Below are 27493 nucleotides of genomic sequence, written 5' to 3'. Positions count from 1 at the left end.
TGGAACAATTGACGTCCCAAAGAATGTAGACTATATATATTCTCTCTTTCCTGTAATTTTAGTGTCTGAGTGAAGTAGTAATGGCATGAAGGAAAGAGCTTTCAGCTCGTAGTTTCTCTGGGGCCATAGGTGGTGCCTGGTCAGGTCTTCTCCCGGAAGAGCTCCCTTAAGACGACCAGCGACGAAGCACAGCCCTCCTTTCCTGGCCCAGCAGTGGCAGTCCTTCTGCCTGGAGCGGCTAAAGTTTTCCCTCTTGACAGAAGGAGAAAACAGACAAGGCTTAAGTCCGCGTACGTGTCACTCAGGTGAGGGTTTTCTCCAAATGAGCTTCCCCCCATTGACGTGGCATCGGATTTCTAAGTCACCGTATTACCAAAAGGAGTGAGTGGAAACACGGGAACGCCTTGACATCGCCTCAGAAAAGAACTCATTTTAAGACGCTCTTTCTTCTCATTTCATTCTTTCTCTTAGATCTTTTACCCTTTTGACGTTAATGCGTAGTCTTCAAATATCTGAGTGAAAAGCGACAAGAGAGAAATTCCTGCGTTTCTTCCACCCTGAACAGATGAAATGCATGACCCGTGTCCTCAAACGTCAGGCCGCCACTTTTGCCTTCTAAAGGAGAGCATTGAGCTCATGCTGTAGAGTCTAATTATGAATGATGTCAGGTTCCCTGTTTTTGAGATACTCGTCTTGTTTGGAGAAATCCCGGGAGACAGCAGTGGGGCCCAAACGTGCCTTTGCTGTAGATGAGAGAGAGTTGTGCAGTCAGTGCAGATGGGCGGCCTCAGATCGTGCGCATAGTTGCCCCGCATCTTTCTGTCATTCGCAAGGGCTCTCTGTGCGAGCTCTGTTTGCTCCCTGAGAAACAAGTCTGTGTGTTATAACAGATTGCACCATGACGTCACTTTTATTTCCATAAATGACTCATGTGTGAGCAAAAATTGAGTAATCGTGTTTTAGGAATGTGTCGGCATAACAGGGGACTTAGGCAGATCGTTTTGCCTTTTCAAATTATGTTAAAGGCCGGGAGGTCAGATAGTTCACATCTTCCAACGTGTCTGTTTCCTTCCCTGCAGAAACCGACGACTATGCTGAGATTATAGACGAAGAAGATACCTACACCATGCCCTCAAGTAAGTAGGCTTTGGATTTTGTTCTTGTTCAGATCTGACAGATACTTAACTTTTAGGTATCTTCCGTTCAAAAGTTGTAGATATTTATTGGTTTCTTTTAGAACTGTCTTTAATACCTCACATTGAGTGTGCATAACAGAAATATTCTTTTCAGTCTTTAGAAACCTGTTTTGTATTTGACCAGTCTGAGGTCAGGAGCCTAAAGCTCAAATATCTATAGTAAGTCAGCTTAGCTACAGGTTTTTTGGAATCTCATCTCGTGGCTCTATCATAATACAGCCTTTATTGATTATAGAATCTCCTCTCTGTGGACTATTATATTATTTAAAGTTACATGTCTATACACGTTTCTATATTCAGTTTTTTCAACTTGCATATTCAGTTAATTGCATTTCCCCTTTGAAACTCTGTTGCTTGCTGCCCTTGACTGACCAGGTACAAAGAGCTTCCCTCATCCGTTGCTTCCAGTCCGCACAGCTTGGGCGGGGCGGGGCGGGGGGGGGGGGGGGGGGGCTTCAGTTACGACTTTCCTGCAGCCTAGAAACACCAGCTTCTTCTCTCTGTTTTGTGTTGCTTCTTGATTGAAGAGAATCCGGAAGCCCCAGGTCTCATGTTGGAAGATAGAGTCCCAGACCTTGAATTGGAGACACACTTGAAATTTCCTTCACATAAAAAAAAAAAAAGTTTACTGGCTCAGTCAGTAGAAGATGCAACTCTTGATGTTAGTCACGGGTTCGAGCCCCACGTGTGGCACAGAGTTTACTTAAAAAAATTTTTTTTTAATTTAAAAAATTCAGCATCGGATGTCCTGATTTCCATAGAGCCACACGTATTTGTAAAATAAATGTTTCAGGCACTTTATTTACCCTGTTGTGTAACTATTGTAAAAGATGCTCTCATTTCCATGAACTCTACACATGCAAGAGGCATTACCAGCGTCAGGCCTGCATTGTCCTGGGTGCCCCCCCAAATCCCTCACAAGGGTTCCTTGTGTTAGAGAGTGGTCCAAAACAGAGGGAAGAGCGGAAGCTTACTTGTGTGCATTCTGACTTGTGTGCGCCGGCACCACAGAAAATGTTTAAATTGCACTTAAATTTTGTACGTTTCCACAGAGAATCCAAATTTGCACTTGTACGTTTATTATTCGGTGTTGAGTAGTACGTGTCCAATGTGGCTGACGTTTATCCAAACCCCACGAAGATGTTACTGTGTAGGAATTGGGAGATGGAAACTGGAAAGCGTTGTGTCCCTCACATCGAGTTCATTTGAGGAGATTTAGGTTTTGCCTATGTCTGGTCTTTTTCCTACTGATGTTTGTGGTTAAAATATTTCACATAGTAAATATTGAAACGTACTCTCGGAGTTTGTTGTTGTTAACCTGATTGCTATCAGTTATTTCTAAGCAAGGTCTTCAATTTTTTTCTCCCTTAATTGCAATACAGAAAGCTATGGAATAGACGAAGGTAACACGATTCCTTTAAAATAACTGCATTTGCTTGCAATTGCAGCCTGCGGAGTGGTGTGGGACGTTTCAGTTCGCAGTTAACTGTTATCCTTAAACCACTTGTCATTGGTTTATCCGTGCTATTAAACCAATGGAACTACCAGCTAAAGTGATTTTAAAGAGGAAAAGAACCACCTCAAATTTGAGTCGGATTTTCTGTATGGCTTCTCTTTGATAAACCAGGAAGAGTTTTGAAACATTTGGCTGTTGTTTTATTCCATTGGCGACTTCACTAATGGAGTCCGTGCAGCGTGGATCGTGCAGACAGGTTTCCTGGCCGGAGAAAATCAAAATCCGCAGCAGTTAATTGGATTAGAATTCATGGTCTAGGTTGCTAGTGGGTATTTTATTTCCATGTGCCTCAACGGCCTGCTAAACAGTCAGTTTGGTATAAATCGCAAGAAATTAATATGTTGATTTGAGGCAAACGCTCTCAAAAATATAAAACACTTGTCATTTGTAATGCAATATGTTCAACCTTGATTCCAAGTCATCTAATTTTGAAATTAGTTTTTAGAAATGGCCTCTTTAAACTCTTTAGCTCCATGAATAATATAGATAGGATCGTAAGAAAGTGGAAAACTCTTAAACTTTTAAAACAGAGTCACTCGTGACACGGTTTTCCCGTTGTCTCCGTATTTTCAGACTTCAGTTATTTGTAAAATAATTGCTTTAAATAACCGTGTTTTTTAGACTTTCGTATATTAATACCTAAACTAATAGCATTGATTTCTTAAGCATATAATTTACTACTTGGAAAAACTATTTAGAAAACGATCAGACAGATACAAACTAAATCGAATTAAAAACATGAAAAAAATCTGCCTTTAATAGAACTCACATCGTTTTGTGGTTCAACCAATGCCGTTAACAGTTTGTGTAACTCCTTTCACGATACCGTTTAAGAGAATTCCACTCTGTTTAAAGCATTTTCATAGAGTGATGTGCCACCAGTGAGAGTTGTACTCGTGGATGATAAGGAAATGCGTTGAGTGTAGTGTCTGCATTTGGAATACCGCACCTACCTAATTTTTGACGTACGGATCGTGCTTTGCAGCCAGGGACTACGAGATTCAAAGAGAAAGGATCGAGCTTGGACGGTGCATCGGGGAAGGCCAGTTTGGGGACGTCCACCAAGGCGTCTACATGAGTCCAGTAAGTCCTCCCTGGCGACCAGAAAAACGCGCTGCTTTTGACTGTCGCCTCTTCTTTGTCTTCTCGAGTCCCTGGCTCTCCTTTGCAGAGGTCTTTCACAGAGCCCGTCACACACGTCAACCTGCTCGGAGTATTCGGGAGCAGAGAAATGGCACCCTTAGCTCCTAGAGGGCTGGGTCTGTCTTTTGTTCATTTTGATCTTTCAGCCTCTCTCATCAGGAACAGATCCCACAAGGAGTGTTCCATTGGATGGAACAGATTATGACTTTAATAATCGCTTTATTGAGGTATAAATCACATACTATAAAACGTACTTTCTAAAAACATACAGTTCAGTGGTTTCTTAGTATATTGATAGAGTTGTACAAACGACAGCACGGTGCATTTTCCAGCACCTTCTTTACCCCAGAAAGAAGCCTCACCCGCTAGCGGTTACTCCCGTCCTGCCCTCCCCCAGCCCCTGGCAGCCAGTCGTCTGCTCCCTGTCCTCTAGATTTGCCTCTTCTGGATGCTTCACGTACACGGACTCGTGCGACGTGTGGCCTTCCGTGATCGGTTCTTTTAGTTAGCATGTTCTCAAGGGTCATCCACACTCTAGCGTGAAGCGGTACTTAGTGTCCTTTTTTGCCAGGCAACATTCGATTGTGTGGGTAGACCGTTTGTGTTTGTCCGTTCTCCAGCTGACAGGAATTTGGGCTGTGACCGCTTCTTAGCTGTTAGGAATGACGCCTCTGTGACGGTCACTGCACAGGTCTGCGTGTGAGTAGTTAGTTCTCAGTTCTCTCGCGTAGATGGCAGAGAGTGGAATGGCCGGGTCACGTGGTATCTGTTCCGCCCTTTGACCCGGAGCTGTCTCCGAAGAGGCCGCGCCCCTTCCCTCCACTCCTGGCAGCGGTGCGTGAGACTGCCCGTCCCTCTGCAGCCCTGCCGACACCGGTTATGGTACGTGTGCCGGTTAGATCAGCAGTAGTGAGGCACCAGCAGGAACTCACTCAAGAAACTTTTTTTAGCTGGAAGAACGGGTGTACACGGATGACACAAATAAGGGATCACAGACCGTCCCCAGCTTACAGTGGTTCGACTTACTCTTTCTTGATCTTACGATGTTGCAAAAGCGATCTTCATGCAGTAGAAATCACACTTAGAATCTTGAATTCAGATCTTTTCCCAGGCTAGGGATATGTGCGTCCTCTTCCCCTGCAGGGTGGTGGCCGCAGCTTCCAGTCAGCCCACAGCGGACGCACTGACGGCCGTTGCGCAGCCACGCAGCGATCCTGTCACTCTCAGTAGAGGATTTAGTGAATTACAGGGATAGCAACACTTCGGTGTAAAACACGCTTTGTAGGGGGCGCCTGGGTGGCTCAGGCAGTTGAGCATCCAACTCTTGATTTTGGCTCGGGTCATGATGCCAGGGTGGTGGGATCGAGCTCCGTGCTGGACGTGGAGCCTTGCTTGGGATTTGCTGCCTCTATCCCTCTGCCCCTCCCCGCCGTGTGCGTGCCCTCGCGTTTTCTCTCTCTCTCAAAAAGCAAATAAAATAATGCTCTGTGTCCACTGGTTTTGCCCAACTATAGGCCATTGTGAGTGTTTGTGAGCACACATGAGGCGGGTGTGGCCCAGCTGTGATATTTGGTAGGTTAGGTATTTATGCGCATTTTGACTCAGGGTATGTTCAACTTACGATGGGTGTGTTGGGACGTAACTGCATCTCAGGTCAGGGAAGATCTGTGGTAACACAGACGATTGACATTTTTTGTTACCCCTGCTTTGGAAGCTGCAAATGGTGTTTTCCCAGTAGTTCCATACCTGTCAGGTTTTCTAGAGCTGAAAGGGTTTTCTTGTTTTGTTTTCTTTGGGTCACAGGAGCAGCAGACAATTGCCACCGCGTCACTAAACAAATCAGAGATTCCATTTTTTTTTTTACATTTCAGCTTTGAAAGTCTCTACCTTGTTCTTACACGTAATTCTGTCATTTATTATGTATTTTTAGCTGCTAACTTTTCTTCTAGTTGTTTTTTTTGTTTGTTTTTTTTGTTTGTTTGTTTTTACTATATCTGTTATTATCTTCCTAATTCTCTTACCTCTGTTCTTTGAAGCAAAAAGCAGTACAGAGAGCCCTGGGTCCAAATTTACTCAAAAGGCCTGCTAACTTTTAGACTGGCTCTACCCAACTGAGATAAAAGGCAGGTGAGGCTTCTTGACCCGAAATAATTACAGTTGAATTACAGTCTCTGTTAGGTCTCTGGGCTTGCTGTTAGGAAGGCAGTTGGGGAGCGAGTGCATGAGCCTAGCCATAACAGGCACTGGCAGGGAAAGTTCCAGACGCACGCTGTGGACAGGGAGGGCGTGTCTCACTTCCGGATTGTTGGACCTGTGGAAGATGAGGGAAACTGAGGAATCCAAAGTGGCTACTTGAGCATCGGTATGAATTCTGCTTGTTGAGTGAGGCAGAGAAGGCTAAGAGGGAAGCACGTTGGATAGTGGGCGCATTAGTAAGGGTTCCTCGGGGAGACAGAAGCAGGCGGGTGTGGGTGCTTTCAAACGAGATCTGTTAGGGATTGGCTCACGTGATTATGGAAGCTGACTGACGTCCCCTCAGATCTTCAGGTGGCCTGCTGGAGACCCAGGGGAGCTGATGGCTTCTTACTGCCAGGCTGTATCTGAAGGCCCGAGACCCAACATAGCCAGTGTGGTTGTAGTCCAGAGGGTCAAGGAAGAATAATGTCCCAGCACAAAGCAATTCAGCAGGAGGAATTTCCTCTTGTTCAGGAGACCAGCTTTGTGTTCTGTTCAGGCCTTCAGCTGATCAGACGAGGCCCACCACATTAGGGAGGGCAACCTGCTTCACTCAGTCTATCAATTTACATGTTAAATCCATTCAGAAACACTCTGAATAATGTCTGACCAAATAATCTCTGGGCACCCCGTGGCCCAGGCCAGTGGACACATGCAGTTAACCACCACAGTGAGATATCAGGAGGTTTGTTTTGCTCAGTTCAAGTTTAAAATAACTTCACAGCATCCTCGTCAAGACAGGGCACAGGCGGGTTGGATATGTGGGTCTGAGCTGAAAGGCAAAGTGAGGGCTACAGAGAGGAATTAGGAGGTCGGCATGGAGGTGGGACTTGGGTCTCAGTGAGGCTGCTTCTCGTCGGGCTGGCCGTGGATTGCGCCCTGGGATTTCCCAACACTGACAAGACAGGAAGCGGTGTCCTGCCTTCCACTCTCCCCCTGTGCCAGTCTTTCCTGCCTGAGGCTGGCGTCTACGGGGACAGCGGCTCACGCTCCCGTAGCTTGGCAGATTGAGGTGTCGTCAGCACTCAGAATCTAGTGTGGCCACCATTTCAGAGCTAAGTCTGTGACAAAGCCGCTGCCGCTCCCTGTCGCCTGTCACATGCACACGCTGCCCCGGTCACTCCTGAGATAAAGCCCTGTTGCAGAAGGGGCAGGCCACTTTCAGCAGGGTGATTGCGGGCAAACCGCGAAACCTGTCAGCCTCTGCCGACCCGGTCGTCTGTAAAAGGGGTGGCCCGGACCCTTGTGTACCTCGTCAGGCTACCTCACAGATCACCTGGAGGCTCAGTGAGATGATGTACAAAAAGGACAGAAATGCCCAAAGCCTGTCGAGAAAACTGAAGACTGCGAGACTATGCAGCCCCCGTCTGGGATCTCATGGCTAAGTGCTCCTCGCTCCTGTGCGAGGGCGCCTGCGTCTGGCCACCCCCGGGGACGAAAGGAGGGGTCCAAGACAGCAGCCCCCTGAGGCCTCCTCTCTTCACTCCGGAGCTGCCTTCTCTCGGCTGTGTGACCTCGTCCCCTCTCCAGATCCTCTGGCGAGGACGGGACCCCGAGGCAGGGTAGGAGTTGGGGCACGGCAGCCATGGCAGAGACCTGAGGCAGTGCTTCTTAAACCTTCGTCCGTTCACCGGGCTGTCCCTGCTGCTTTCTCCCCTCCTGTCCTCACCTTTTCTGCCTACTTGACAGAATGTGAGGTACCTTGGGAAAATATCCAGTATGAACAGTACGTGGTTCTACCAAGGACAATGGAAAGCCCAGGATAGGATAAGCCCTTAAGTTGCTACTTAAAACCATCCACGGGGGCACCTGGGTGGCTCAGTCGGTTGAGCGTCTGACTCTTGATTTCAGCCCAGGTCACGATCTCACAGTCCAGCAGGATCGAGCCCTGAGTCAGGCTTTGCACTGAGTGTGGAGCCTGCTTGGGATTCTCTCTCCCTCTCCCTCCCTCCTTCTCTCTCTCTCTCTCTCTCTCTCTCATGCTTTCTCTCTCTCTAAAAATAAAGTATAATGAAGTAAATGAAAACCATCCATGGTATTCCATTGAGGCTTGGGATGGCCTCATTTGTCTTGTTCAAGCTCTGTCTTTTGAATTCGTTCGAGAAAATATCAGCTTCTTCGGGAGGCAGATCGACACGCCTTCTTGGTTTGTCTCCACCTTGGTGGTCCCCCTCTGAGTCTGCCTTGTGTCTCCCCCTCTCCCTGACCTCCCACACGGCTGGGCGGCCAGGTGCTGTGCTCGTGCCCCAGCCCGCGAGGATCTCCTGCGGATCCGACCCTGAACTCCGCCGGATCCTCCTGCCGCTGCCCTGGGTGCCACGCTATCTCCCCGCCATCTCACGCCCCTCACGTCCTGGTCCTGCTCGAACTGCTGCTTCCCTCTCTCTCACCAGACACCTGAAGTCTCCTTACCAGCATCGCACCTCACCCTGCGTCACCTGCACTGCCCACACTTGCCCCAGCCGCCACCCCACCGCTGCGCCTCCCCCCCCTCCCCCTGCCCCCGTCAGCTCCCGGAGCAGGTGCTCCTTCTCAGCCGGAGGTCAGCCATGGCACTGCTCTCCCCGGGGCGCCTTTCTTTTGGTCCATAGGGCCCCGCTCGGGCTGCCTGTCCCAGTGCACCGCCTCGGCCCTGCCCCCACCACTGCCCCAGCCGCAGCACTGTGACCCTGGCTGTGCCCGCCTGCCAGTCCCTCCCTCCCTCCTTCCATTTTTTCGCCCTTGTCTCTGCCTCGCACATCCTGACACGCTCCTTCCTGGTCCACACCACTGTTCCGCGCGAACGTGCTCTGTGATGAGCTCGCTCCTTGTGTTCGTTGTCTGCTCTTTGCCAGAACGGAAGCCTGAGTAGAGCAGGGAACGCTGCTGCCTTTAGCCCAGGGTGCGTCCTGAGCGCCCGGAAGGCTGCCTGGCACGCAGCAGAAAGTGTTCGTGGGACGACGAACGAATGAATGACCTCCAGCATTTTAACACCGTGTCCGTTTCTTTTGGGGTCTTGCTGAGTATTTGAAGTGTTCTTCTCCTGAGGTTTTCAGTTCTGATCCTACCTGGTCCACAGTCCACATAGTTGCAGAACAAACAGCTCTTCGTGAACGTGCCCGTTGATTCATGTAGAGAACCTCTTTGTGCATGCGTGTGATTCTGAAATTTCCCTGACGCAGGAGAATCCGGCTTTGGCGGTCGCAATTAAAACATGTAAAAACTGTACTTCGGACAGCGTGCGAGAGAAATTCCTTCAAGAAGCCTGTAAGTTTCTAGAAATTTCTGTGGAGCTCCATTTGACGTTTTGTCTATGTAAAATACAAGCCATCTCTAAGAAGTAAGAAAAAGAATATTCTGACTTCTGTGTGACAGCTGCATTTACTGTCTTGCCTTGCAAATTACTACCTGTATCTGTAGAGGCGCCTGTGCCCACATCGTCCAGGTAAGCCCTGATGTTTGGGTGTAAAGGTCGACAGATTTACCGTCCCTGTGTCCTTTGGTACCTGCACCGTTCAGCATCCTGGCCCTGGAATTGGGCAGGTGTAGAAATGAGTCCAGCCCAGGTGCCACCAGACCCTAGAGTTGGGGGTGAGCAGGACAGACGCGGTCCCCACCCTGAGGGAGCTCACAGACTGGGCAAAGAGCCGGGACCACGGCCAGGGCCCTGCTCCTGCTACAGTGCCCACCCCTCAGCTCTCTGTTCACATGTCCAGGGATGAAATTGCTGGGAGGGTCTCGCGTGGGTGGGTGTTCTCTGCAGAGTACAGACTCATGGAGAGCTAGTAGCTTGTCCTGTCCGTCTGCACGTGTCTGGCTCTTCCCAGCTGCCTTCGGGCTGGGATGCCCTTCCTACCCTCCCATGGCTTGTCCCGTCTCATCTGACCGCGTGATGAAAATAGTTTCCCCTCGGGAGGCTGTGTCACAGGACCACACTCTCACCTTCCTCAGTATTTGTAACTAGGTAAACATTGCCTGAAAATTATTATTCCGTTTCTCTAGGCTCTAAGCTCCATGGGGACTCGGGCCGTGTCTGCTCTGCTCACTGCTTAGACACAGCGCCCCGCTGTGAAAGGCACTCAGTAGACATTGGTCACGTGAATGACTCCCTGTGTCCTTCATTACATGTACATCGATTGAAGGCCTTCTACCTTCCATTTCAGTAAATATTTACCACCTGACAGTCCAATAGATTAATAAGTCACAGAGTAAATCATACTGACTTCATCAATACATTATAACTCCTCAAAATCATACTGTAACTTTATCAGAAAAAGGTCTAAGTCTGTCTTTAATCCTGTTCCTGTGTCTTAAGTACAAGACAAAGCCCGTCTCAGCTCGCTTGTTTCTGCAGAGCACCTAGGCCAAGAACACACAGGGCACAGCAGCCCCCTTACCTAACGCTCTACCAGAAGAGTGACCTTGGACACCTGTCTCTCCCTAGTAACGATGCGCCAGTTTGACCACCCCCACATCGTGAAGCTGGTCGGTGTCATCACAGAGAACCCCGTCTGGATAATCATGGAGTTGTGCACGCTTGGAGAGGTAACCTGGCCCTCAGACCCGGCCCGTCTGCCGGCCTGCCGTCACTGTGATTAAATAGCAGCCCCGTGATTGGGACTCGCCCAGCCTGCGCTGGCTGTTTGGTGTCCTTTGTTTAAAAAGGGGGAGTACGTTACGGATGCCGTCGTCCTTTGGGTTCGGGGAACAGAACATCTTCATCGGTGAACCCCCAGGGGATGCCCTAACTCAGCACTGGCAGCAGTGGGGACCGGGCGGTCCCTCCTTCCTCCCTGGTGCTGCTGCCTCGTGCCAGCCCCGGGCTTTGAGGATGGAAGAGCCAGTCTTCGTGCAGTTGTCCTGCCTTAGCGCTGCGTGTAGGTGAACCTGCAGTTCCTTGTTCCTCTGAGAACTCATTTCACGGTGTCTCTCCGACCGACCGACTGCGGTTAGTCACCGTTTCTTTTGAAAATGGGAGGAACACACATAGACAGATCTCCTTATTTGACTTTCTCCCAAACACAGAAACTCACCACTTAGTGTGTCACCATCCCCTGGAAGCGTGTCAGAGGCCAGCCCCAGGCTGCTGAATCAGACTTGTTCCCACCTCCAGGCCGCTCTGTAGCCTGCCTGCGTGGGGATGAACACAGCCCCGTTTTCCAGATGCCGACCCTTGACCTTCTGGTGCTAACAGTCGGTGCTTCCACCTTCCGAAGCACTGTACGCGCTCCTTGTCTTTGAAAGAACACCGAACGCAGTTTTGCTTTTCATGGCAATTAGGGGTTCCGGGGCCCAGGTGTCAGAGAGCAGTCCGGATTCTTCCTCCTCTTCGTGACCGCGTCAGCCTCCCTCCCCCGGAAGGGCCTGCCTGGTGGCTCCCCTCTGTACTTGATAACCTAGTTTGCTGGATGAAATAACTAAGGCCTCTACAGGATCTCTTCGTCCTCTGCCCTACCTTTCCAAAGGAAACAGTTCTGACATACGTATTTTGTTCACAATATCTTTCTGGTTTTGCTTTTGGAGAATTGGGTAATTTTTCTGGCTTAAACTGTCACTAAATCTTTCTCCTTTATGTATTGATTTTGTAGAGTTAGAGTTAAATTCATCTGCCTTCCGTTGCCATGGTGGCCTTTAGCTGAATTGATTATGACAGTAGTAATAAGGACCAGTGGCATGACTGCCCAGCACCCTCTGCAGCCAGAACTTCCTGGAGGGTGGGTAGGAGGCCTGCACCTGGCTTCCCCTTCCTCCTCATCACCTTATCCTCAGGTCTGGCCTGGGACACAGCAAGGTGTGGGGCCGCGGGTGCGTCGGCCAGGCTACGTGCCAGGCTCGCTCGGTATCTAGTTCTGTGTGTCCTCCAACTATTATTATCTAGCAGTATTTCATACTGCCATTTTATTCATTTCCTTGTAGAATCTTTCTGTATTTTTTTCCAGAAATTTGTGGGGTGTCTGGGTGGCTCAGTCGGTTAAGCATCCGGCTTTGGCCCCCGTCATGATCTCACGGTTTGTGAGTTCAAGCCCTGCGTCGGGCTTTCTGCTGTCCGTGCAGAGCCTGCCTTGGACCCTGTCTCTCTCTCTCTGTCTCTCTGTCTCTGCCCCTCCCCTACTCGTATGCACACTCCCTCTTTCTCTCTCTCTCAAAAACAAATAAACGTTTAAAAAAAAAAAAAGAGAGAGTGCCTGTGTGGCTCAGTTGGTTAAGTGACCAACTCTGGCTCAGGTCATGATCTCATGGTTTGTGAGTTCAAGCCCCACATTGGGTTCTCTGCTGTTAGCACGGAGCCTGCTTCAGATCCTCTGTTCCCCTCTCTCTCTGCCCCTCCCCCTGCTTGTGCTATCTCTTTCTCTCTCTCAAAAGTAAACATTAAAAAAAATTGTCTACAATCATGAAGATTTCAGTGTTAAGTTTTTTTTTTTTTTTTTTTTTTGAGAGAGAGAGTGAGCAAGCAGGGGAGGGGTGGAGAGAGAGAGGGAGACAGAGAGAGAGAGGGAGAATCCCAAGAAGCTCCATGCCATCAGCAAGGAGCTAGACATAGGGCTGGATCCCACAAACCATGAGATCATGACCTGAGCTGAAATTAAGAATCAGATGCTTAACCGACTGAGCCACCCAGGCACCCCAAAGATTCCAATCTTAAATAGGATTCCAAATAAAGAATGATTAACCATAATTTCTGAGCCATATGGCTCATTCGTTACACCTTATTTTGGAAGAATTGAAGCCATTCTTCTACAAGTGTGTGTGCGATTGGGCACCGTTGTTGAACATAGCTCTTCAGCTCTTGATTTCTGTTCTCGGTCACTAATTCTTTTTCATCTCGGTCACTGTTCCCAAAGCTGAGGTCGTTTCTGCAAGTGAGGAAGTACAGTTTGGATCTCGCGTCTCTGATCCTGTATGCCTATCAGCTTAGTACAGCTCTGGCGTATCTGGAGAGCAAAAGATTCGTGCACAGGTAAGATCCAGGCTAAAGCTGGTGAGCTGCCCTGCGGCGGGGGCAGGGGTGGGAGGTGGGAGCGGAGAGACCTCCGCAGAGGGGGAGGAGGAAGAGGTACTCGGTGTGCCCTGCGATCCCGCGTGCCACCGGCCTCCCGTAGGTGGGCAGTATCGGAACGTCGCGCTGCCCTTCTCCTGGCCGAGAGAGGAGCCATAGTCACATCCGGAGGGCTTTCCTCACGTGAAGCCTGAAACCTTTGCTTGCCTTCGGGAAGCAAATACTGTTGAGAGCTTGTACGTGCCCTAGAGCAGTAAGCATGCGGACCTAAAACAGTCACTGTCCTGGGGCTTCCTGGGACCCCCCCGAAGGGTCACGAGTGACATCTGCTGGCGTTCGGTGGAATTTCTGCTTCTCATCTGGGTCCCTTCTTTGAATGCAAGAGAAAGCCCTCAGTTTGTTTCCTGGGACTTTGTTACCCAGCACTGAAACAGATGGCATCAGCAAAATCGTTCACAGGCGTTTAGATGACAACTTTTATTTTATGGAACGAGGTCTCTTAGTAGCAGCAGGGTTGAGACCCCACTCGTGCGTCACTGTCTGTCAGTGTTCAAAAAGTGGTAAGCGGTTTCGTTACGGGAGAGTGTACTCCGCAGCCGTTCAAAATACTAGTCATTGTGTTAATGAGTAAACAGCTGCCTAAAGGATCGTCTTTGAAGTAAAATTGTAAAATTGTCTCTTTTTCAGTGTGTAACAAATCTCCTGTTTGCATTGTCTATAAACTGTCTTTCAGAGTACCTGCCGGTATGTCTTTATATAATATAGAGGAGTTTGTAGGTTTGTTTTCCTTATATTAAAATCCACTACCCGGAATTCTTCCTCTTCAGGGACATTGCTGCTCGGAATGTTCTGGTGTCCTCAAATGATTGCGTAAAATTAGGAGACTTTGGATTATCCCGGTATATGGAAGACAGTACTTACTACAAAGGTAAGGAATCCAAGCAAGCAAGAGGCGGTAGGCTCAGAATCCTTAATGATTCTTACGTCTTCAGAAGGTGTGCCCTCATCCGCTCGGCTGAAGTGTGACAGGGGTGTGACACCAGTTCACAGCCTTCTCCACGCCTCCTGCAGCAGCCGGACTTCCACGGACGACACCTCACATCAGCCTTGCCTTACTGCCCATTAACTCACAGTGGGTCAGGGACTTCATTCCAAAACATAAAGCTGGAGAGCTTTTTTGAAAAACGTAGGAGTAAATCTTTGGGATCGAGGGCTGGACAAAGGGTCCTTAGGCTTGACACCAAAAACAGGGTCCATAAAGGGAAACACCTGACAGAAGGGACCTCATCCAAATGAGAACTTTTTGTTCTGCAAAAGACCCTGCGAAGAGGGTGAAAAGGCAAGGTGCAGACCGGGAGAGGGTACTGGCCAACCACAGTGCCCTCCTGCAACCACGGGCCATTCAGCAAAGGGCCAGTGTCCCTAGTGTGGGGTGAGCCCTGAGAATTCAGCAGGGAAAACAAATACAGACTACGACACCGACAGCAGGTGGGGACGGAAGCCGCACTGGAGAGGATACGAGGAGGGCAACGAAGCCTGTGCAGAGGCCTTCGGGATCCCTAGCCCTGGGGAGATGCGGGTTCAGACTGTGAGGAGGTATCTTTGCACACCTGTCGGAATGGCTACAGTCTAAAAATAGTGATAACACCAAATGCTGGCAAAGATGCAGAGAAACTAAATTGCTCACAACTTGCTTGTGAGAATGTAAAATGGTACATTTTAAACCCTGGAAGAGTTTTGCAGAGTCTTAAAAAGTTAACTATGCACCTATCATACAATCCAGCAGTTACAATGCTGGGTACTTCTCTCAGAGAAACGAAAACTGACATTCACACAAAACCTGAGTTGAGATGTTCGTTGCAACTTTAGTTCCAGTAGGCAAAACTCGGAATCCCCTCCGATGTCCTCCAGCTGGTGAACCCAGTCCGACCCGCACAGCAAGGGGGGCTGGGCCCGCTGGCTCGCCGAGAGCAGTCAGACGGAGAGATCTCCAGTCTGTTCGCGCCGTAGGCATCAATGCGTTTGTTTTAGAGCGGAGATTTAGCTCGTGTGCTTTTCCCTTTAGTTTTGTCAATTTTGGAATCAGATTGACTTGGTTCCTCGCATTATTGAACAAGTCTTTTTAGTAATAAATTTTCATGTTCCTAGTACTTGAGCTAAGGTTTCAATTATAAATCCGTACTATGCTCCTAGTATATATTCTAAGGATTACTACTGTTTTAGAAAGGCTAGTTTCTTTATCTACTACTTAAATTTTTATGTTGTGGCAAAATGAGCCCAGGTGTTTACATACAAAATGAGTTTCCTTCATTTTACACCATGGCTCATGGCTCTTCCCTTTCCGTGTGCCCGCTGTGTGCTGCAGCCTGGAAGGGTTTCAGTAGTGGCTCTGGGTTATGTGAAAAGAAAATTCTTCAGCTGTTTATTCATTTTAGTTAGTCATTTAACTTAAAAATGGCCAAGTCGGTTTTCTGCTGTTTTAAAGTACCTCTCGTACCCTGCCCGAGCCCTGACGAGCCCAGGCACGGGACTCCCAGTGAGGGCTGAGCCCCGAGCAGGGTGGTGGCCGAGGCCCCGCAGCACGTGGGTGGCATCTGTAGTGAGCAGCTGACAGGTGCGTGTGCTTGCTGCCGGCTCAGGTCCCTACGTGCACAGTCCGTCGGGTTCCAGGAGAGCGCTCCTAGGGGTCAGCGGCCCTTCGTTCGGAACACAGGTGCCGGGTCGCTGGTTTGGAAGGCGCCGCACAGAGGATTTGACCTCCGTGGCCGTGAAGGTGCTTCGAGTGGGAATAAATCCATGAAGCACCACGAAGCACAGAGCCGTCTCCTGAGAGTGCTGAGGGGCACTGGGCGTTGGCAGAAGGAGGTCCGGACCCTGTGGCCCAGGGCTCCTGCCCCGCCCCCGCCAGCTCCACGCCCTGCCGGTGCCGTCCTGACCCACCGCTCGCTCCTCGGCCACCTCTGCTTCCGGAGCACGTGGCTTTGACCAGGCGTCTGTGCTGTGCCCCCCACCGTGTACGAGTAGACTCTGCTTCCACCTCTTAGGATTAGAACTCCTCGAGAAGGGGGACCCAGGGCTGCCCACGTGGTAACCGCACGGCCGAAGGAACGTTCAGTGGGGCGCTGAGTCCTTTCCTTTGTGGCACAGAAGGAAGGTTTGTGTGGCCTCGAAAGCACGATGCTTCAGGCTGTCCTGAGGACTGTACTTTCTCATTCCATCGTCCGTCCTGCTCTTCACGTACTGGTGACAGCGTCGTCGCCAGTCCTCCCTGCGTAACCCGAGTTGGCGCATTCAGCCAGTCGCTGACGTCTGTAACTCGCAGTCCTGTGGTGCTTTCGTAGGAGCAGCGGGCATCTGGAGCCTGTCTCCGCTGGGGCGTGGGGACGGGTGGGGGCGGTGCCGGACGGCCCGAGCCCCTCTGGCTCTGGGCCAGGGCCTGGCCTTGAACCCCAGCTCTGGCACCTGGCGGTGGGGCGGCCTCCGGCGAGTCACGTAACGTGTCTGAACCTCGTTTTCTGAAGAAAAGAGAGCCTAGCAGGACAAGTTGTTTTCGGTGCTTAGGTTGGAATCGATGTGAGACGTCGTATGTGTACGTACGTGTTTCCTTAGAAACACCGGTTCCCTACTGGGAACGAGAGCCGACCACGTGTCCTTAGCAGAGGCTGCAGCCTGTGGACGAGGAGCTGTCGGGGAAACCGCCCGGCTCCGCGTGACTGGGCGCGGGGCTCCCTCTCCCTCGTTCCCCGCCTCTCTGCGGAGGGAAGGACCTCAGTGTTTTATCTCCCTCCCGCGGCCTCAGCAGCTACTCCCAGTGACCTGACAGAAAGGCAGGAAACAGAAAGTAGCTCTCCCAGATAAGCAGAGTCCGAGGGGTCAGATGCTTAAAGCTTTTTATCTTGGAAGTAAAAGTCTCTGCTAGCTGTAGCTGTTAGATCCTTGAGCGGATAACAAGGAAGATTCACTTTCTAAAATTAATCTTCTAGCTTCCAAAGGAAAGTTGCCTATTAAATGGATGGCTCCAGAGTCCATCAACTTTCGACGTTTTACCTCAGCCAGTGACGTGTGGATGTTTGGTGAGTATCGCGAAGTTTCGTGTTGTTACGCTGTGCTTCGTGTATGCTCACAACGCACGTGGCGTCACCTCTTTTCACGGCGTGGGCTGACGTGCCTTCCCTCGTCTGACCGCTCCTTCGCCGGGCACGGGGCGCCAACCGAGCGCCGGCGTTGTGTGTGACTTCTGGGAGGCCCCGCTCTCGCTCTCGCCTCCTCCCCCTTCTGTCTCGCTCTGCCGTCTCTGCATCCCTCCTGGGGGAGATCTTTCCCTTCCCTCCCGTCTCGCTCTGCCGTCTCGTCCGTTCCTTCCGTGTGACTGACCGGACGTGGTTGACCTGTCCCTCTGGTTCTGTGACCGCGTGCTTCACGGGTCTGGGGGTCCCGTCCCGTCCTGGGGTCTGACCTCCTCCTGACTTGTCTCACGGCCTCACGGTTTGCTCCTGGGTCCTCTGTGGCTTCTGCCCCGACGCCTACCCCGTGCCTGGCCACCTGCTCCAGGTCGGGCGCCGTCCTCCTGCTCTGTGGGCCGTCGCGGACCCTCCTGAGTGGCGCGACGGTGGCCCTTGTTCCGTCACATTTGAGACCAGTCTCCCTTTTTGATATGCACGACACTCCTTCCCCACCCCACTCTTCTGGCGTAACTCCGTCTGCCTGGAGTACGTCCTAAGCCCGTCTCCTCTGGGTGAGATTCTGTCCGACTCTCGGGGCCACCTCAACCGTCCCCTCTTCTGCAAAGCCTCCTGTGGCGGGTGCGTCCTACAGATGGAACCTGCCCGTCTCCGTGCTCCCTGCGCTTTCTCTCTTGGCCACGATGCTCAGCATTCATCTTGTGAGCAGTCTGTGTGTGTGTTTGCTCTGCTAGATTTTAAACTATTTCAGAGGAGATGTCTTCGTAACGTTATGTACCTTTTTTCCCTGTATTTGGAAATAACTTTACGTACATTGAGTCTGTGTTCCTGTTTTTTCTTCCGTGTACTGATTGTTGGTTTCATCCAGCGTCCTAAGTAATAACAGGTGAAGGAAGGAGCTTTTTAGCAGAGTAGGAAATCGCGTGGCACAATTTAGAAAGGGCCCTGGGGTCTGACGGACACGGCTCTGTGTCCCAGAGCCCCGCTCATCGGCATTGTGACCCAGACAGCAAGTTGAAGGTTGCTGTGAAGGGAATTGCGGTTTGCACAGAGTCCACGGTGCCTGTGTTTTCCCATTTTAACTTCTCTGCAACTGGGGTGTGTCATAAGTCAGCAGCGTGTCACGGTCGGTGTCACTGGGGGGGGGTGTGGCACGTGGTGCCCTGCCTGCACTCGTACGGCAGCTGCCGTTGCCTCCTCGTCTGCGTGGGTTTGAAAGCACTCTTTGGTAGGACGGAAAGAATTCTTAGAGGTTTTCTTAGAGGATTGTGTCACATCCCCCCCTTTTTTGGTCACATAAAATAGTGGTGTATATTCTAGCCAGTGGCATCTTAGATTGATTTGATAGGATGCGGCATTTAAAGAAACGTGAGGTGTAACAATTCAGGACAACATGTAAATTTCAAAGCGCCAGAAACATTTTAAGGTCTCAAGAAATGACGACCTGCGTTGTCATTACCAATAACGTTGTCATGATTTCTGGTGAAAAACGCAGAGCTAAGGCGGTTTTTTGGTCACGCACTCTTCACTTTGAAATGCCTGGAATTTGGATCCCGTCGAGACGTAATTCACACTGGTACGATGCCGTGCCCTGCTTCCCCGGAGGCACACCCCACGTTAGGTACTGCGGACACCCCAAGTGCGTCTCCTCCCTTCAAGCACGTTACACGCACACGGGTAGGACGGAGACCCGTGAGGCTTTCCCAGGGGGAGTCCGTGGGGAGAGAGCCGAAGGGGCCCTAAGTGTGGCGAAGTTAACACCAGAAAGGCGCGTGCGTGTGGTGCGTTTGGGGGGGGTGTGGAGTCCCCCACTGTCGCGGCCAGTCTGCCCTCTCGGTTCCCCGACCGGAGCTTCGTGTGGTTGTCATTCTCCGCCTTAGGCTCCGTTCGTCTTTAAACACGGGCGCTCAAGCGTTGTTCAGAGGAGCCCGAGAACGCGTGTGGTCCGCGAGGATGCAGGGGAGTGAGGAGGCTGTGGGCAGGGCCGCCCCGGCCCAGGGAGTCTGGAGCACGCGTAAGCCGGTGACGGTGCCGATGAGCACCCTAGCCACGCACGGCCAGCCTCGCGAAAGGAGTCCGGGTGTCCTAAGACGCGAGGCTTCGATTTCAGCATTTTCTTCGCTAGGCCTCGGGTCGGCTGCCGCGGTCACCGGCAGGTCGGACCGCAGCGGGGGGAAGGCAGGATTCATTCAGCTTGTTTTGAACTGGTTCGTGAAACCATGAGGGATCACTGTCCCCGGTGGGCCATTTTCTAACACGGGATGTTTAGAGGAGTAAACTTCTTTGAAAAGCCGTGGGCTGTTCGGGTCATCGTTTACTCTTTCGCTGTTCACATCAGACGAAGTTAATGGTGCCGCGCTCGTTCGCCGCAGAGTTCACGGAGCGCTGCCTTATCTGGCCGCTCGGGCCGCAGTCCCACAGCTGGTCGCCTGGCGCCAGCGGTGAAGCCTCCCTCCCCTGCCCCCCGACTCCTGGGCCTCCCCCACTTCCTGCGAAGTTCACGGTCTGTTTTCATCCCGCTTCACAGGTGTGTGTATGTGGGAGATACTGATGCATGGTGTGAAGCCGTTTCAAGGAGTGAAGAACAATGATGTGATCGGTCGAATCGAGAACGGGGAGAGATTACCAATGCCTCCAAATTGCCCTCCCACCCTCTACAGCCTTATGACGAAATGCTGGGCCTATGACCCCAGCAGGCGGCCCCGGTTCACTGAGCTCAAAGCTCAGCTCAGGTAGGAGTGGGGGAGCGAGGGCCGGGGCTGGGGCAGGCTCACGCGGCTTCACCGCCCTCGCAGTCCTTGCGCCGCGAGGTCCTTCCGTCCGCACGTCTAAGGCTAACTTATTCGCGGGCGAACATGATGACTTTCTTAATGGGTTTGCTTTTATTTATACCTTGCTAGACTCCTCAGGAGATTAGGCCTTAAGATCTTAATAAGCTTCCAGTTATGACCGAATCTCTCCTCCCCAACTTCTGACGGACTCAGCACAGCCGACAAGACCCACAGGAATGTTGTCCCCGGCTGCCTGTCGGTCCCGTCCCCAGCCCTCCTCCCATCGCCGGCACGCTCCTAACCGCTTGCGCTTCTCCCGGCACAGCCCGCCATCTGCGTGCGTGCTCCTCCTCTCCCGACACACGACCACCTGTTCGGTGTCCAGAATCCTGCTCAGATGTCACCCCTTCGGGGGGCTTCCCTAATCAGCCCTGCCCCCAGAGAGATGGCCACCCTCCAGAACCTTTTCGCTACTTCTTCTGTTAGAGTTAAAACACCCCCCTGCCTGTTGCACGGCCGTCTGGCGGCTCGTGCTTGGTGCCACGCGCGGTCAGACCCAGACTTCCGGTAGCTCCCGGGCCCCCGGAGGGAGCACACGGGGACTTGGCGGCCTGCGGGGCCCCTCAGGGTGTCTGCCCACAGCGGACCCTGCCACCTGGCCTGAGGATTCCGCATCTGCGTGTCTGGTCCCCGGCCAGGCTCCGCGCTCTCGACGGGCATCACCGCGTCGTGCTCGTTTCTGCGGCCCCGGCACAGGGGTCTGATACGTGCTCAGTGAACAGTTGCCGAATTGAAGTCTAGACTGAAACTTAGCACTGTAAGCAGTAAGATATCGTCACGTGATACATACCCACGGGGAGCCTCATTGTGTAACCAACACCGTGGTTGAACGTGTGCTGTTTCACCGGTTTCACGCTTCCTCTATTTTGTGTGCGAACTTTAAAATTTTGGTGTATTTTAGGTTTTTTTCATAAAAATTACCGAGTGTCAGGATCCAAGAGGTCCTGGTAGTGCCTCCGGCCCATCCTTACCCCCCAGTGCCTGAAGCCCCACCCCGTCTTCAGGCGAGTCCGCTCGCCAGACAAGTCTCCGTGGGAGGAGCGTGCTTCAGGGAGGAATTAGTAAGGCTGCTGGCAGAGACGTAAGACATTCGTCCAGTCAGGAATTCTTGGCTAAGCGCCTCCTTCGTTGTCAGTGAGGTTCTGGGGATTCAGCGGTGAACACAGCACAAGCCGCCCCCAGGGTTCACAGCCCAGGGGACCAGACGGGCCAGCAGGTCCCGTACAGCGAGAAGCACGCTCTGCGAGGGGCTCCTCCTGGGGCCCCGTGACGCTCCCCTGCGGGCCTGGGCCCATCCTGTCGGGCCCCACAGAACAACTCAGCTCTGCCTTCCACGTGACAGTCCTTCAAGTGTTTCCGGACGCCTCTCTTCAGGCTAAAAGTCTCCAGTTTCTCGACTGTCCTACAGCTAATGATTCGTGCTCTCACTGCTAGAGCTGGATTTTGAATGTGCTTTGTTTCATGTTTCGCTCATACTTTTTTTTGTTCCTCCTTGATCTTTCCTCGAATTTGACAGATTCTGTCCTCAGAATTCCTCCCCTCTGTGACACCGGTCCCTCCCCCTGCCTCCCAGACTCCTCCTCTGTCTCGCCACCCTGCTGCTCTTCCACGACGCTATGAGTTCCAAGCACATGTCCGTCCTGGGCCGCCCTCCTTTCTCAGTGCGCTTCCTGGGCCGTCTTAACTCTCGCCTCTGTGTCTGCAGCTTCCGTCCCACCGTTTCTCTCGAGTCCCAAAGCCGCCTTTTAGACGGCTGCTGGGCCCCTGTTCATCCTACAGCCAGCCAGTCACCTTGCCTCCCGGGCAGCCCCTGGCCCTCGCCTTCTGGAGGTTACAAAGGTACCTTTCCTCGTCTCCATCTTGGAGTGAGCGCTGATCCCTCACTGTCCCCCAGCTGCGCAGCTGGGGAGACTCGACACAGTGTCTTCAGACCCCTCCCCTCCCCCAGACCGCCCTCCGTCTGTCCGGCAGAGCTCCTTAGCGGATCTTAGGAATCATCACTGCAGACAAGCAGCTCCCTCACTGGAACGGCCCTCAGTGGGTTCCTGTTACCCCCACCGCCCACCCCCCGTCCCATGTGAGGTGGAGGCTTCCAGAATAGACTGAGGATTCCTTCCACCCTGCCCCTTTCTCACACGGTGGCCTCACTAACCCCCTCGGCCTGGGATGCCCTCTTCTCCACCTGGTGGAATCCTGCCCATCTTTCTCGCCTTCTTTCGCACAGCGGCTCCACAGCTGACGAGCCTCCCCCGCGGAGTCTCCGGAGCACTCTGTTCTTGTCGTGCTCCCCCTGTGCTGCCACAGACGGCTGCGCCCGCGTTCAGCCCGTTCCACAAACACCGTGGGCGCCACGAGGGCTGAGCCTGGGGCCCGGTCTCTGGGGCAGGAGGACTACACCTTTCCTGCCCTCGAGGAGCTCACAGTCTAGTATGTCCCAGCCCTACTAGACTGAGGCTCCTTGAGGGCAGGGATCGTCATACTCGCCTCGGTGCTGCCCGCACCCGCAGGCCAGGGGCCTGCGCACAGTAGGGCCCGCACAACGCTCCAATCATGGCCTTGCGCGTGAAAGCTCACATCAGCGTTCACTGAAGGACTGCTGCATTAGGAAAAGTAGTTCCCCAAACTCTGCAAGGTGAATTTGTAGAACTAAATATAATGATTTCCTACACACACACACAAAATACATACTGTGCCTGGACTATGACTTCTGGCTCTCTTGCGCCCAGTTAACACGGGTTGTTGAGCGTTAATTCTGTTTGTTTCTGTTCAGTCAGAAGTGGAGTTTAACTTTGCATCTTGAACGTGTGTAATATGGCTCCCAAAGAGGCCAAAAAACGTTAACTTCATATATAATAGATCTTGGACACTTACAGGTCACAGTACGTCACAATGATTAAATAGATTCTTTTATCGAGTTTTACGCAGTTTTTATCGTATCAAAGATTTTGACGAAGTAGTAAATCCCGGGAGTCTTTACTCCAGGTCAGTTAAAAGCGTTTCCCGAATCCCATTCTCCGTGACCTTAAAAGAAAAGACCTCGAATGAACTCCAATTACCGTGGACTGCATGCATTTTGGGGCCATGTGTTTGTTGTTCCCTGTGTGTTGAGAAAAGGCTCTCGGGATGAGCCTCGCCCCGCCGAGTCAGACAGTCCCGGGCCACACTTCCACGGGTGGATCCCCAGGACTCCCACGTCTGTCCTCCGTACATCCTGCGTTCTTGTTCACGGATGTGAACCCCCAGAGAAGCACAGGGACGGGAACCTGCGGGTGGCCTGTCAACGAGTGGAAGCACTCCCGGGGACCTGCAGTGAACATGACCCCAGTGTGCACCGAGCCACGCATGTCCTGACTGACAGGCTGTAAGGGTGCACGGAGCAGTTTTTGAATGAAAGCACCACTTAATCCCTGGGTAGCTCAGTTAGTTCTTCAGTAGCCCACATGCCGAGGAAACTGCAGTCCCAGCCTCAGTGTCTGCCCTCCCGGAGCTCACGCTTCCCCCGGCACCCGGCCTGGCCCAGGGCTTTGTGCCGCCACACAGAAAGGTCGCCTGTTGGCAGCTGAGCCTGGGGAGGCATGTGAGGTTCATGTGGACTTTCTTAAGTCCTTTCTTGGCAAATGGGGGCAATACGCCAATAAAATTCCAGTGTAAACTTCCACACCGTGATTTTTGTATCTTTTAAACTTTTTATTGCCATGCAAAGATGTGAACGTATAAACATGCCAGGAAGTAAACAGCTCTTTGGTTTGTCACAAGTCAGGCACACCCACGCAGCCAACATGCAGAATAAGAAAACAGCCCTTTCCGACGACAGTTCACCCTCCGAGGGTGACCGCTAACCGTGGATTGGCTCTGCCTGCCTTTGAGCTTTATGTCAGTGGTATCACTCAGTGTGTGCTTTTTTGTTCGTTGCTTATTTCGTTCAGCAGTTAGTTGGAGACCATCCGCGTTATTCAGGCAGTTGCCCCTCTTTCTCCTCGCTCTGTGGTGTTCTGGTTTATCCCTCCTCCTGTTGGGAATGTACATGCTTTCCAGCCGGGCTGCCCAGAGCACTCTTGTGTCTTTTTGGTGAGCGTAGGGACAGGAATGCCAGCTGGGCGTGTCTCTGAATGTCAGCGGGCGTGCACAGGTGTAGGGTCAGTAGGTCCTGCTGGTTTTCCGGAGCCGATACAACGTGCTGCCCCCAGCGGTGAACGAGCACTCCAGTCGCCCCAGACATAATGGTTTTTTAAACCTTTGGAAACGACTCCATGTTTCTATGCTCACTGTTTTCACATATGATGTTTAGGCAAAAGAACATAAGCGGGAGGGGCGGCTGGGTGGCTCAGTCTGTCGAGCCTCTGACTTCGCCTCAGGTCGTGATCTCACCATTTGTGAGTTGGAGCCCCACGTCGGACTCTGTGCTGGCATCTCGGAGCTCGGAGCCTGCTTCAGATTCTGTCTCCCTCTCTCTCTCTGCCCCTGTCCTGCTTGCACTCTGTCTCTCTCTCAAAAATAAATAAACGTTAAAAAAAAAAAAAAAAAAGAATATAAGTGGTAAAAGAACATAACCATTTCCCTGAAAGAACGCTGACCCAATACGTGTCACTGGGGAAGGCGCTCCGTGCTTTGAGTTGGTCTCCATCGCTGTGGTCTTCAGGAAGACCTCTTAAAGCAAACCATGTTCCTTGATGGCCGGTCTCTGCCCTCTACAGTCAGCTTCCATAGTGGTGCCATCGGGAACCAGCATCTACTAAGTGCTTTCCGTTGCCAGGTCTTGTGCCCTGAACTCTCACACGTTAGGTCATCTTAGTCCTCATGGTCCTTGGAGACGTAGGTGACGTCACCACCGCCCGTTCACAAATAAGGAGGCTGGAGGGCCGAGCTTGGGCAGTGAGCCCGCTGAGTCCCGGGCGCGCCAGGCCTTGACCCGAGACACGGCTAGATATCCGTATGTGCACTGTCGCGCTCTGCCTTGGGACCGCGACTGTGGGCACGTGGTCAGTGCTTAGTTAAAAAGGGGAAAGAAGGAAGAAAAGAAAGAACCACAGTGTTCGAAGGAATCCTCCTCCTGTGATTCTCTTACTTGTTTTCAGTCGGAACCAGAGAAATTCCCCAGAGGGAGAGGCAGCACCTGGCGTGTGCAGGCCCACCACCCGCATGGCCGCCGGGCGCTGGCATCGAATCTTTGTCCCGTCACCTCCCGAGTGTGCGGCACGTGCCGCGTGGGCCTCTGGGGCCCCAGATACGGCGCGGAGCGGTGGTGGAAGTCGCACACGAGGCCCCGCAGGGGTGACTGGAGGCCGTCTGCAGCGCGGGCCTTGGGGGCAGGGGAGGGCGGGCTGTCAGGTTGAGAATGTGGTCGTGTTTGCTTTTGAACTTTGTCAAGCAAGCTGGCCTGTGAGAGATGTGTCCGGTTAGGAAGTAACAGCTTGGAGCGGCTGCGGCCGCGGATTTATTACATGTTTTTCGGACCACGTCTGACCATCGACTCCAGTGAAGTTGCAGGCTGCCCCCTCCCCCACCCCAACCCGGACACGAACCGTGCGTCCGGTGCTCGGGGAGGTAGAACCTGCACGGGTGCGGGCACAGACGGGAGCTCACCCTGCTGTTCAGAGTGGTGAGTGTTGTGTTAGGAAGGTCAGAGCCGAAGAAGGGATTTGAGAAGGCTGCGTGATCTTGGGCAAGTGACCCTGCCTCCCTGGAGGAGCAGGGTCCCACGTCCCACCCAGCTTGGTTTTCAGGGTCACGAGAAACTGTCTGAAATGCTTCGGGCTGTGTGAGGCTCGGGGTGGGCGCACGCCCTGTCACCGCTGCTCTGGTCACACCAGAGCGGCTCCCGAAGATCTGGAAGGGACCTGGGCATCTCAGCGCACAGAGGAGCGACCAGGTACTTCAGAGAGAAGTCTGGTCACCTGGATTTAAGAGCGTTAGCTGTCGTGATCCACATACCGAATATGACGACATTTCACAGATGTGTCATAGAGATGTGGACCTTCCACCTTTAACCCGTGAACGGTGTCTTATACAAGCCTTTTTAATCCTTTTTGAGTCTTCATTTATCCTAGTAAGTGGACTCTAAATTAAAAGCTCTGGGTCTGATTGATGATTCAAGGTATTTGTGCCACTTCTCTGTGTATTTTCTTAAGTGGTTTTGTATTTGCTTCCAAAATTCCTTTCAAAGGTGGTGTCTGAATCTCTCCTTAGTCATCATATCTGTATCCTTCCCTCGCCAGCCTGTTGGGTCTAGATATTATCTAGAAGAGTAATCAGTTTCTCAGGTCATCCTACACACATCTTCAAATGTTCACGGCGTCTGAACTTCAGGGGTTTTTTTGTTTGTTGGGTTTTCTTTTTTTCATCCTTAGGCTTACCAGTAATTTAAAAAGTCAAGAGTAAATTGCAATTTAGTAGGAATTGGTACGACATTGACCTTTTTTGCGCTAAGTGTGTCTTAACTGCTTCCGTGAGGCTCCTCGTGACCCGTCCTTGGCTCCTGCCCACACGAGGGTGTATCGTTACACCTCCGCAGCTTGGTTTTGTGTGAGCGGATTTCCAGTGAGGTTTAAATGTGCATTTCATAAAAATTAGTCTTTTGTACTTACACGGCTGCAGAGGTCGTTTTCATGCCTATTTCCTTCTTTGACTTCAGAGCAGTTCTTTTTACTTTCATTTTTGATTTTAGAGAGCGAATGAGCACGAGTGAGAAAGAGAATCTTAAGCAGGCTCCACGCGCAGCATGGAACCTGACGCGGGGCTCGATCCCCCGACCTTGGGATCGTGACCTGAGCCGAAGTCAGGAGTCAGACGCTCATCTGACTGAGCCACCCGGGCGCCCCTGACTTCACAGCGGTTCTTGAGAACGAGTAGCGATTTCCCTTTTCGCTTAGGAGCCCGAGGCTCAGGAAGTCCTGTGACTTGCCCTGGATTGTGCGGCTCACGAGGGGCAGACCTCAGACCGGGCCCCTTTGTCCTGCCTCCAAGACCAGGGCTCTTTCTTGCCCATCGGCCACGGTGTGCCCTCCTGCCTGGCCGGGTCGCTGACTGCTCCCAGCCTCCTGGATCCCCCCACGCGCCGTGGTCTTCCCCCTCCTGTGTGACCTGTAAGGAGAGGCCTCCGACCAGATGAGGCTCGATCCCACGACCTTGGGATCGTGACCTGAGCCGAAGTCAGGAGTCAGACGCTCATCTGACTGAGCCACCCGGGCGCCCCTGACTTCACAGCGGTTCTTGAGAACGAGTAGCGATTTCCCTTTTCGCTTAGGGGCCCGAGGCTCAGGAAGTCCTGTGACTTGCCCTGGATTGTGCGGCTCACGAGGGGCAGAGCTCAGACCGGGCCCCTTTGTCCTGCCTCCAAGACCAGGGCTCTTTCTTGCCCATCGGCCACGGTGTGCCCTCCTGCCTGGCCGGGTCGCTGACTGCTCCCAGCCTCCTGG

General features: G+C 52.2%; 1 protein-coding gene across 18 annotated transcripts in view; it reads left to right on the top strand.

Annotated features, from left to right (window-relative positions):
• The window catches only part of PTK2 (protein tyrosine kinase 2), a 257923-nt gene that overhangs the window by 185125 nt on the left and 45305 nt on the right, over positions 1-27493 (top strand). For 13 of the 18 annotated variants that reach the window (XM_078441853.2, XM_078441844.2, XM_078441841.2 and 10 more), the window contains 9 exons: positions 1080-1136; positions 2579-2599; positions 3698-3795; positions 9252-9336; positions 10514-10614; positions 12912-13027; positions 13894-13994; positions 17050-17139; positions 19775-19979. In XM_078441853.2, the coding sequence (XP_078297979.1) occupies positions 1080-1136; positions 2579-2599; positions 3698-3795; positions 9252-9336; positions 10514-10614; positions 12912-13027; positions 13894-13994; positions 17050-17139; positions 19775-19979 (874 nt within the window). Of the gene's footprint in view, positions 1-81; positions 306-1079; positions 1137-2578; positions 2600-3697; positions 3796-9251; positions 9337-10513; positions 10615-12911; positions 13028-13893; positions 13995-17049; positions 17140-19774; positions 19980-27493 lie in introns of those variants that run through there. The other 5 variants (XM_078441846.2, XM_078441849.2, XM_078441850.2 and 2 more) reach the window with 3 other exon arrangements.

The sequence above is a fragment of the Panthera onca genome, chromosome F2 (genome assembly GCF_046562875.1).
Source record: "Panthera onca isolate mPanOnc1 chromosome F2, mPanOnc1 haplotype 2, whole genome shotgun sequence".
NCBI lineage: Eukaryota > Metazoa > Chordata > Mammalia > Carnivora > Felidae > Panthera > Panthera onca.
This window is presented reverse-complemented; position numbering and strand designations above follow the sequence as displayed.